At 37.2% G+C, this 11983-nt stretch overlaps 1 protein-coding gene across 2 annotated transcripts in view; it reads left to right on the forward strand.

Moving 5' to 3' along the window:
* Positions 1–11983, forward strand: part of RDX (radixin) — a 101137-nt gene that overhangs the window by 63350 nt on the left and 25804 nt on the right. For both annotated transcript variants that reach the window (XM_020869987.2, XM_020869988.2), the window contains exons 11-13: positions 3233–3393; positions 5063–5155; positions 11156–11398. In XM_020869987.2, coding sequence (XP_020725646.2) covers positions 3233–3393; positions 5063–5155; positions 11156–11398 — 497 coding nt within the window. The remainder of the gene's footprint in view (positions 1–3232; positions 3394–5062; positions 5156–11155; positions 11399–11983) is intronic.

The following is an 11983-nucleotide window of genomic DNA, read 5'->3' on the forward strand; positions in this document are numbered from 1 at the left end:
TATTAGCTTGAACTTAGAATAACTTTCCTGGTCTACTCCTAATTTAACTTCCATAACCATCTACCTCAGTATGCTGTGTACTATTATTAGTGAGAGAAGCAATCTATTCTGGAAGCTTTTCCCCTTCATCCTGAAAGAGCTGAAATTCTAAAAGAAGCCAGATTCCTTGACTTTCCCACTTGACAGATCCTCAAAAATTGTAAGTTCTAGATTTTTATGACCCAGATGGGTAAAAACATTGATGTTATTCACCTTGCTTATCTAATCCTTCTCAAGCGCTTCTGACTTGATCCAGGGTCTGGAGGGATGTTTGTTTCATGGAAATACTCTCTTCTTTTCTTTGGCTGTGCTACATGCCCAGCGGGATCTTGGTTCCCTCCACCAGGGCTTGAACCCAGGCCCAAGGCAGTGAGAGCACCACGTCCTAGTCTTTGGACTGCCAGGGAACTCCTGAAATACTGTAATTCATAGTTTCACAAACTCCTTCTGTAAAGGGTTTGATAGTAAATATTTTAGGCTCTGCAGGCCACATGATCTGTTACAGCTTTCAGCTCTGCCACTGCAGCATGAAAGCAGTCATATATAATACCTAAATGCATGAGGGTGTGAGCTCCAGCAAAACTTTATTTACAAAAAAAAGATATTGGGTTGGGTTTGGTCAGTGCGTCACAGTTGACAAATTATAGTTAACTGGAAGGGAAAGCAGGAGGATCTTTGTGAGACGTATGGCACAAAATCTTACTTTCTGGAAGAGGCTAGAGTAGATTTGAAGTTTTCAGTGTATTTCTCAACGTTTAAAAAATTAGACTTATGTACATATTTCTTAATATACCACAAAGCAATCATTGCTTTATCTACTGTTCCTCAAATTATACTTACTACAAAAAAAAAAGCCTGATAGAAAATAAAGAATACTGGGAAATCTTTATTTTGAAATTTAACTTTGTAACTCAGACTTATTTTTCTTTATTGTAGCATAGTACAGAAAGAATTTTTATTATGAGAGAAAGCTTTGTTTTCATTTGTAAACTTTTCTTATTAGTTGTTTGATTTTTTAGAAGAAGGATAAAGCCATGAACTTTGTGAGCTTTATTTTATATGTCAGTAAACCAGATAGAATATTCTAAGAAGAGTTAGATGGGTTAGCTAGCTCTGATGTCTAAGTTTTAGAAGACAAATAGTAAAATGAATTAATTTTAGAATTTAGCTTCAGTAACATCCTTTGTTACATACATTTCATCTTTATAGCCAAATAGCCACATAAAATTTTTTACTTTATCTAGAGTTTAAAGTCATTTTTCTTCCCAATTTTCTCAAACCCTCCCAAGTTGTAACTATAGTTACTTTACTTAGTTCTGACCAAAAACAGCAAACTTAAGAACAGTAAGGTGATTTGTACGTGACAGAGTTCAAACCTTTTGACATATAGATTTTTAGGTTTTCCTCTTCTCTGAAGTATACAGAATGGGAGAGTCATCCTTTGTAGGACATTGCACCCACCTTCATAGATGACATTCTCTTGTCTTCTGTCACAGATGTCTTTGCTACTTAACACAGATTGTCAGAATTAATATTTAAAATTAGTACTTTCAAACTGATTTAAACTCTTTTGGCTTTATGCTGGTAATATTTTCCTCTCTCACTCAGCTCATTAGAATAAGAGAATTAACTTTATGATCTGTATACTTAAGGATTAAAATTCATCTCATTCGTCACCAAATACTATTTTCTTATCTTCCTGCTTGAGGAATGGATGTGTACTAATAATTCAAAATTTTCAGTAATTCATAAAATCCACATCAAAATTTCTATTTGAGTCAGTATTGTTTTCAGTCTTAATTTCTTGGGTTTACTTATCTAATACTTAGTTTAGATAAGTAAAAATTTCCACAAGTTTTAAAGTGTGGTATTTTATAGATTTTTGAAATAGATGGCAGCTTGTTTGGTCAAAACTCTGGAGAGGGAACTTCCTTGTTGGTCCAGTGGTAAAGAATCTGCCTTCCAGTGTAGGGGACATGGGTTCGATCCCTGGTCAGGGGACTAAGATCCCACATGCCACGAGGCAGCTGAACCTGGACGCCCAGTTAGAGAGCCTGAGCACCCAGCTCCTGAGCCCCGGTCCTGCAGAGCGCCTGTGCTGAGACTCAAGTCAGCCCGCAGCCACAACGAGCACCCAGCGTGAACGAGGCACAGACCTCAGAGAGAGCAGTGTGTCTCTTCTCAAAGTGCGGAGAGAGTCTTGGTTTTTTTGAATTTTCATTGAAGTGTAGTTGATTTACAATGTTGTGTTAGTTTTAGGTGTACTGCCAAGGGAGTCAGTTATACATATATCCCCCCTTTTGTTTTTTTAGACTCTTGACAAATAGTCCATTACACAGTATGCAATTGAGTACCCTGTGCTATACACACGGCAAGTTCTTATTATCTGTTTCACATATAGCAGTGTGTATATGTCAGTCCAAATACCACCCCCAGCCCCCAGCCCCTAGTAACCATAAGTTTGTTTTCTCCATCTGTGACTTGACTTCTGTTTTGTAAATATGGTCGTTTGTACCCTTTTGTTTAGATTCCACATAGAAGCAACATCATATGATATGTTTTTCTCTGACTTAACTTCACTCAGTCTGACAGTCTCTGGTCCATCCATATTGCTGCAAATGGCATCATTTTGTTCTTTTTATGGCTGAGTAATACTTCATTGTATATATGCCCCACACCATTCCTTTGTCTGTGTATATTTAGATTTCTTCCATGTCTTGGCTGTTGTAAATAGTGCTGCAGCAAACATTGGGGTGCATATATATTTTTAAATTATGGTTTTCTCTGGGTATATGCCCAGGAGTGGGATTTCTGGATCATATGATAGTTGTAGTTTTGGTTTTTTGAGGAACTTCCATACTGTTCTCCATAGTAGCTGTACCAGTTTTTACATTCCCACAAACAGTGTAGGAGGGTTCTCTGTTGCAGAGAGTATTTTTTAAAAATAAAGGATATGTTTCTAGAGTTATAACTTGAGTTATAAAGAATTTTCATTTCTTTGCATTTTTGGAGTGTAAATAGAGTTTTGAAATTATTAGGCCTTTTTCAAGTTAACATACGGGTGTATGTTCATTTAAAGATGTGCTATTTTTTAAAAATTGTACAGATTATATTCCTTGCTACTGTTTCAGCTTCTTTTCATAATGAGAAAATTAGAATTAATCATTGTTTGGGGAATACATATATTTGACAGAATTGGAAGAACAGACTCGAAAAGCTCTAGAATTGGACCAGGAACGAAAACGAGCAAAAGAAGAAGCAGAAAGGCTTGAAAAGGAGCGTCGAGCTGCTGAAGAGGCCAAGTCTGCTCTAGCGAAACAGGCTGCCGACCAGATGAAGAATCAGGAGCAGCTGGTAAGGGAACCTGGGTTCTGTTAGGGAAAAAGAAAAATTGAGACAAAAGCATGGATAAAATCAGTCTCACAGTTTCAGACTATATATTCTCTGAACACAAATGCATCCTTCCATGCTTAGTGGCTCAGTCGTGTCCAGCTCTTTGTGACCCTTTGGACGATAACCTACCAGGCTTCTCCTGTCCTTCCTGTCCATGGGAATCTCCAGGCAGGAATACTGGAGTGGGTTGCCATCTCCTCCTCCAGGGGATCTTCCCGACCCAGGGATCAAACTGGCGCATCCCCTGTGTCTCCTGCATAGGTGGACTCCTTCACCACTGAGCCACCTGGGAAGCCCTCTGAACACAAAGGTGTTGGTTAAATGTGTTTTCAGCTCTCCTCACTATGGTATATGTGCACTCACTGCAAAGACATACCTTTGTGAAAGTCATTCAGTCGTGTCTGACTCTTTGTGACCTCATGGACTATCCAGGCCATGGAATTCTCCAGGCCAGAATACTGGAGTGGGTAGCTGTTCCTTTCTCCAGGGAATCTTCCCAGCCCCAGGATTGAACCCAGGTCTCCTTCATTGCAGGTAGATTCTTTACCAGCTGAGCCACCAGGGAAGCTGAAATGTGAACTCCTAAAATACATTCAAATATCTTTTTATTTGAATGTATTTTAAAAGCAGTAAGTAGAATAACAAACATGAAAACTGTTTTCTGTATTCAGACAGAGGAATACCTGTCATCATAAAGGTAGTACCAGTGTAAAAGTAGACAGTTTGGAGGTTTCAGTATTTATTTACTGTAATAAATAAGTGATCAATATTGTGTAGCCACTGCCAGAAGTGTGTTGTACCCAAAATCAGCAGTAAAAATTTTGTTTGCCAGTGAGGACTAGTGAAATAAGAAAACAAGTTCAGATAATGGAGACTGGAAAAAAAAAAAAGAAAAAACTTCTGTAAAATTAGGCGTACTATACTTTCTTTAAAGCAAACCAGAGATACAAGTAACTTAATGACAAAGTTTGGAAATGAGCCTAAACCTAGAAATAAAACCATAAAAGCTACATAGAGCCTGTAGCTAACAAAGGATACTGATCCACTTAGATTTTGTATAAGCTACTGGTGTGTTTTGCTTTAGACAAATGGCCATTATATATATTTTAAATTTTATATGATCATAGGTTGACTATAAGATGGGTCATGAATGGATTTTTTTGTGTGTATTTAGTGGACCTGCAAATGATGAGTATGCATGACACCTAGAAGAATTGGGATTTAAATATTGGTTTAGGTGTTTCCTTGCTGTAAAACAGGAGTAACTTTGTGTATATAGAATAATAGAAAAAACTCACTTTTTTTCCTTATGAGCTTATAATACAAATAAGATATTTATGATCTTAAAGAAATAGTTCCTTTTTTTTTTTTTTTTTTTTAACAGAAGGCTCTATGAGAAACATATAGAAAGAGTCCATGTGGGAATTCCCTGGCAATCCAGTGGTTAGGACTTTACACTTCCCCTGCAGGGGGCATGGGTTCTGTCTTTGGTGGGGAAACTAAAATCTGAAAAGCCACATGTCGTGTCCAAAAAAGGAAAAACAGTTCATGTATATTAAAGCTTTTTTGACTTAAATTATTGAAACTCTATTATGCTTCTTAATATTGGTAATTGTCTCATTTATTTTAGGCAGCAGAACTTGCCGAATTCACTGCCAAGATTGCACTTCTCGAGGAAGCCAAGAAGAAAAAGGAAGAGGAAGCTACTGAGTGGCAACACAAAGTAATCATTTGTTCATCACTATCATTTACCGAGACACTTGATTTGTACCCAGCATATGCTGAATTTATAGAGATTAAGATACAGTCATGATTTAGAGGGGAAGAGATACCACTGTATGAATGTGTACATATTGTATTTTAATATCAATCTGGTGATAAAAGCTAATAACTACTTTGGGAACACAGAAATGTTAGATTCTGTAGGAATGAGGCAGGTGTTGGGGACACCCACCCTTGAAAGTTTAAGCTGGCTTTTGAATGACATTCAGTTTGGGGGTAGAAAAGATGGGAACTGAGGAGGTAGTCATTCCAGATGGTAGGAGTTGAGTGAGCATAGGAAAAATCTGATTTCAGGAACTTTTGAGAGTCGAGGCTAGAAAGTTAGAGAGGTTGTTAAGCTGTGAAAGGCTTTAAGTAAGCGCCCTGCCCAAAGGGAAGGTGCTGGGAAGTGTCTGTAGACTTTGGGCTCTGAAGGTTTCTAAACAACATTTGTACCGTGATGAAGCATGGTTTTATAAAAACAGCTTAGCAATCAGAATGATGGATGGATTAGGATAGTGGGCAGGATTGCTTACGAGCTAATGACTCACTAAGGATGTGGCATTGAGAAAAGAGGGACAGGAATTGTTGAAGGACATTTTTTGATAGATTCAAAGGGGCGTGGCAACCAAGTGATTGGCTGTAAAGTTGAACTAGAAGAATGTAATCAAATGATACTGAGATTTCTGAGTTCCAGTATGTGAAACCACTGTTGTCTGAAATGGCAAAAAAGTGAGAAATTAGGCTTTACTTGGAAGGGTGGGGAATATAGGATAGGAGAATTTAATTCAGACTTTAAACTTTTAAATGAAACTATAGTAATAATTTTTTACACTCAAAGGTATATAGTTCTGTGACTTTTCTACAACAACACATACTTATTGGCTAAAATGGTTTTCTTTCACTCTTAAATTTTCTTTGTAGCACTTTGGATTTCATAGGGGAGTTTTTTATATTGAGAGTTATGTATATATGTACATGTTGTTGTTTAGTCGCTAAGTCGTGTCTGACTCTTCTGTGACCCCATGGACGGTAGCCCTCCAGGCTCCTCTGTCCATGGAATTTCCCAGGCCAGAATACTGGAGTGGGTTGCTGTTTCCTTCTTAGGGGATCTTTCAGACTCAGGGATCAAACTCACATCTCCTGCATTGGCAGGCGACATGGGAAGCCCATATATGTACATAGAACTCCACAAGAGTGAAAGCACTGTTAACTTATTTGTTAACACTTCCTTTATTAGAATTGTATAGATCCCTGTTAGGAATGATTTATGAACTTCAGGGACACATAAACTTATAAAAATAATGTATCACAGAAATACATCTTGTGAATTATAGAATTTAGAAAATGCACATAAAAGAAAAACCACATTCCCACAAACTAGGATCAGTACTTTAACATCGCAGTGCATATCCTTCCAGGATCTTTTCCTATGTGCATATGTGTGTTGTTGTTCTTCAGTCACCGAGTTGTGCCCCGATGCTTTGTGACTCCATTGACTGCAGCATGCCAGGCTCCTCTGCTCCCCTGTCTCCAGGAATTTGCTTCAGTTCATGTCCATTGAGTCAGTGATGCTATCTAACCATCTCATCCTGTGCTGTCCCCTTCTCCTTCTGCCCTCAGTCTTTCCCAGCATCATGGTCTTTCCAGTGAGTTGGCTATTCCCATCAGGTGCCCAGAATATTGGAGTTTCAGCATCAGTCCTTACAGTGAATATTCAGGTTTGATCTCCTTGCTGGACTTTGAAGAGTCTTCCCCAGCACCACAATTCAAAAACATCAGTTCTAAAGCTGTCAATCTTCTTTATGGTTCAACTCTCACATCCGTACATAACTACTGGAAAAACCATAACTGAATACACAGACCTTTGTTGGCAGAGTGGTATCTCTGTTTTTTAATACGCTGTCTAGGTTTCTCATAGCTCTCCTTCCAAGAAGCTAAGTGTCTTAATTTCATGGCTGCAGTCACCATCCCCAGGGATTTTGGAGCCCAAGAAAATAAAATCTGTCTCTGCTTCCACTTTTTCCACCTTCTATTTGCCATGAACTGATGGAACTGGATGCCATGATCTTAGTTTCTTAAATATTGAATTTTAAACTAGCTTTTTCACTCTTTTCTTTCACCCTCATCAAGAGGCTCTTTAGTTCCTCTTCACTTTGTGCCATTAGAGTGGTGTCATCTACATATCTGAGGTTGTTGATATTTCTCTGGCAATCTTGATTCCAGCTTGTGATTCATCCAACCTGGCATTTCACATGATATGCGCTGCATACAAACTAAAATAAGCAGGGTGACAGTATATGGCCTTGTACTCCTTTCCCAGTTTTGAACCAATCTGTTGTTCCATGTCTGGTTCTAACTGTTGCTTCTTGTCCTGCATGCAGGTTTCTCAGACAGGTAAGGTGATCTGGTATTCCCATCTCTAAGAATTTTTCACAGTTTGTTATGATCCACACAATCAAAGGCTTTAGCATAGTCAGTGAAACAGAAGTAGATATTTTTCTGGAATTCTCTTGCTTTCTCCATGATCCAGTTAATGTTGGCAATTTGATCTCTAGTTCCTCTGCCTTTTTGAAACCCAGCTTGTAGACCTGGAAGCTCTTGGTTCATGTACTACTGAAGCCTTGCTTGAACGATTTTGAGCATTACTTTGCTAGCATGTGTAATGAGTGCAGTTGTGTGGTAGTTTGTACATTTTTTGGCATTGCCCTTCTTTGGGATTGTAATGAAAACTGACCTTTTCCAGTCCTGTGGCCACTGCTGAGTTTTCCAAATTTGCTGACATATTGAGTGCATGTATGTGTATACATGTATATTGGTATCGCTGAAGAATTGATGCTTTTGAACTCTGATGCTTTTGCACTGTCATGCTGGAGAAGACTCTTGAGAGTCCATTGGACAGCAAGGATATTAAGCCAGTCAATCTTAGAGGAAGTCAACCCTGAGTATTCACTGGAAGGACTTATGCTGAAGCTGAAGCTCCAGTACTTTGGCCATCTGATGTGAAGAGCCAACTCATTGGAAAAGACCCAGAATGCATGGAAAGATTGGAGGCAGGAGAAAAGGGTGACAGAGGATGAGATGGTTGGATGGTATCACCAATGCAATGGACATGAACTTGGGGAAACTCCGGGAGATAGTGAGGGACAGGGAAACCTGGCGTGCTGCAGCCCATGGAGTTGCAAAGAGTTGGACATGACTTGGTGACTGAACAACAGCAATACATTTGTATGTCCAGAGTGAGCTCATTCTGTACATACTGTTTCATTTTAGTCAGTTTTCATCTCATCTTAGACTATATTCAAAAGGTTTTCATTTAGATATAATTGACATATAATGTATTTTCAGGTGTATAATATGGTTCGGTATTTGTATCTCTTGTGAAATGATCATCATGGTAAGTCTTGTTAACACCCATCATCATATAGCTACAGAAATTTTCATCTTGTAATGTAAACTTTTAAGATTTGCTTTCTTAGCAACCTTGAAATATAGAGTATATTATTAACTATAGTTCATATTAGTCCATATAATACTGTATATTATATCCCCATGACTCATTTATTTTATACATGGGAGTTTGTACTTTTTAATTCTCTTTTCCCATTCCTCTTCCACTTTTGTTTCTGGTAACCATTGGTCTGTTCTCTGTATCCATAAGCTCAGTTTTTTTGTTTGTTTTTTTGGTTTTTTAGATTCCACATTTAAGTGAGACCATGTGGCAATTTGATTTTTTCTGTCTGACTTGTATTACTTGGCATAATATCCTGAAGGTCCATCTGTGTTGTTGCAAATGGCAATATTTTCTTTTTTTATAGCTGAATAATATTCCACTGTATATGTGTACTGGATGGAAATCCAGTATCTTAAGATTTTGGAAATCCAAAGTCTTAATATTTGAACATACTGTATTTATATTTATATTTGCATTGTATGGGGACTTCCCTGGTGGCTCAGCAATAAACAAGTCTGCCCGCAATGCAGGAGACCTGGGCTCAATCCTTGGGTCAGGAATTTCCCCTGGAAAAGGAAATGGCAACCCACTCCAGTAATTCTTGCATGGACACTCCTACAGACAGGGGAGTCTCACAAGCTACAGTCCATGGGGTTGCAAAGAGCCAGACACAACTTAGTGATGAAAGAACAATACAGTATACATATACTGCCTTTTCTTTATCTGTTCATCTACTGATGGACACTTAGGTTTCTTCCATATCTTAGCTGTTGTGTAAATAATGCTGCAGTGAACATACTGGGGGGATGTATATTTCTTCTTGAGTTAGCATTTTGTTCCTGTGGATAAATACTGAGAAGTAGAATAGCTGGATTATATATAGTAGTTCTGTTTCTAAATTTTTTAAGGGATCTTCATACTCTTTTCCACAGTGGCTACACCAGTTTACATTCCCAGTGAAGGTGATCAAGTGTTCCCTTTTTTCCACATCCTTACCAACACTTGTTATTTCTTGTCTTTTTGATAATAGCCATTCTTACAGGTATGATGTGTTATCTCATTGTGGTTTTGATTTGCATTTCCCTGATGATTAATGATGTTGAATATCTTTCCATGGGCCTGTTGGCCATCTCTGTCTTCTTCATAAAAAATGTCTATTCATATCATTTGCTTGTTTTTAAAAAATACTATTAGGGTTGTTTTTTTTGTTTTTGTTTTTTTCTGTTGAGCTGTATGAATTCTTCACATATTTTGGGTATTAACACCTTATCAGACCTATCATTCACATATATTTTCTCCCATTTTGTATCCTCTTCATATTCTTGATATATGTACATATATATATATTTTGCCTTTGCAAAGCCTTTTGGTTTAAAGTCGTCCCACTTGTTTGTTTTTGTTTGTATTGCTTTAGCTTTTCGTGTCAAATCTAAAAATTTACTACAAAGACCTATATCAAGGCACTTACTGTCTATATTTTCTTGAGAAGTTTTATGGTTTCAGGTCCTATGTTCAAATCTTTTGATCCATGTTGGGTTGATTTTTCTCTGTGGTGTGTGCCGTAGGTGTCCAGTTTCATCCTTCTGCATGTGTCTGTCTAGTTTCCCTTCTCCAATCTATATTCTTGACTGCTTTGTTGTAAGTTAATTAACCATATATGTGTGGGTATATTTCTGAGCACACAGTATTCAGAATTGACCCAAAAAGTCTATTATAGCTAGTTTGCCAAGCCAATGTCCAAAGTAGGACTTTGCGTTGCATCTGTTTGCTCTGTGTCTTTTAGTAGGACAGTTCTTCTTTTTGTGGTACTGATTTATTAAAAGGATCCGCAGATTATCCCTCCTTCTGTATTTTTCTGGTTTCCTTATGGTGTCATTCAGCTTTTCTTTTTTCCTTCAGTATTCTTGTAAGCTGAAAGATAAATCTAAAAACTTGAAGGATTCAAGTTAAAAGTTTCTGGCTATGATGTCTCATAAGTGAAACTTTCATATAATTTATTATCCAAACTGGAACACTTTTTGATAGTGAAAGGGAGTGTTAATAATTACACCAGGACTTTTCCAGGCAACCCAGCATGATATAATCACTCAGATAATTGGTGATGTTTGATATTTCCTGTTGAATTATATCAGAGGACACTTAATATCTGATTAGCCCCCCATTTGTTATTTTAATTGATTTTGGGATTAGAGTAATAACAGTCTTATTCTTCCCATGTCTGATTATATTTTATCATTGCTAAATTGTAATCTATCACGTGTGGGTTTCTTTGTCATTATATCTATATCCGTTTCTCACCAACCATTTGTACAACAATTTTAGCAGCAATTGATAATCCTTGCTAGAATTAATAGTTTTATTAGGGTTTGCACAGTGGTGTCTTTAATTCTGAAAATAAACTTCTATCAGTGGGGCTTGTTTTTATTATCTTGACATACAGAAAGAAAGGATGACTTTTAATTACTGGTTTTCAAAGTAAGTTGCTGATAAGCTTATTTTTATGTTTAGGCTTTTGCAGCCCAGGAAGACTTGGAAAAGACCAAAGAAGAGTTAAAGACTGTGATGTCTGCCCCGCCTCCGCCTCCACCACCACCAGTCATTCCTCCGACCGAAAATGAACATGACGAGCATGATGAGAATAACGCCGAGGCTAGCGCTGAATTATCAAATGATGGGGTAATGAACCATAGAAGTGAGGAGGAACGTGTGACAGAAACACAGAAAAATGAACGTGTTAAAAAGCAACTTCAGGTATTGAACTTTGCAGTTTGTATGCACGTTTAAATATAGTTTGCATTTCCCCCATTTGTTAAGACAAACTTAACTAAAAAGGAATACTTGATCTTTGGAAACCTTTAGCTCTAACTGGCCTTGTGATTGGTTTGTAAGTGCTTGGCCTACACACATATTATTTTTTCCGTTTTATGTCCTTGTTACCAGATGTTTGTTAGCCTTGTGTAGAGACCTTAATTAGTAAGTTATTATTTAATTATAGCTTTTAACTATAGTTAATTATAGTTAAAAAGTAGAACATAATGTTAATACTGTGTTTAAGAAACAAATTTTGTTTTTAAACAGTATACATATAAAGCAATGATAATTTAATAGACTACCTGTAAGACATTACAGAATCTAAATTTTTTGTTCGGATTTTGTAATGGCAAAAGATCAGCTTATTAAATGTACATAATTAGGTCAAAATAGTAAATTTTAGTATTACTATACCCGTTGGAGAACTTACTAAAATAAGTTCTCTAATTTTTAAATTGTGAAATCTTTAAATATTAATAAGGAAAATGAGGTGATAGTGGTACTAATATCCTTTTGGAGAAAGTT

Source organism: Odocoileus virginianus, chromosome 10 (genome assembly GCF_023699985.2).
Source record: "Odocoileus virginianus isolate 20LAN1187 ecotype Illinois chromosome 10, Ovbor_1.2, whole genome shotgun sequence".
Lineage (NCBI taxonomy): Eukaryota > Metazoa > Chordata > Mammalia > Artiodactyla > Cervidae > Odocoileus > Odocoileus virginianus.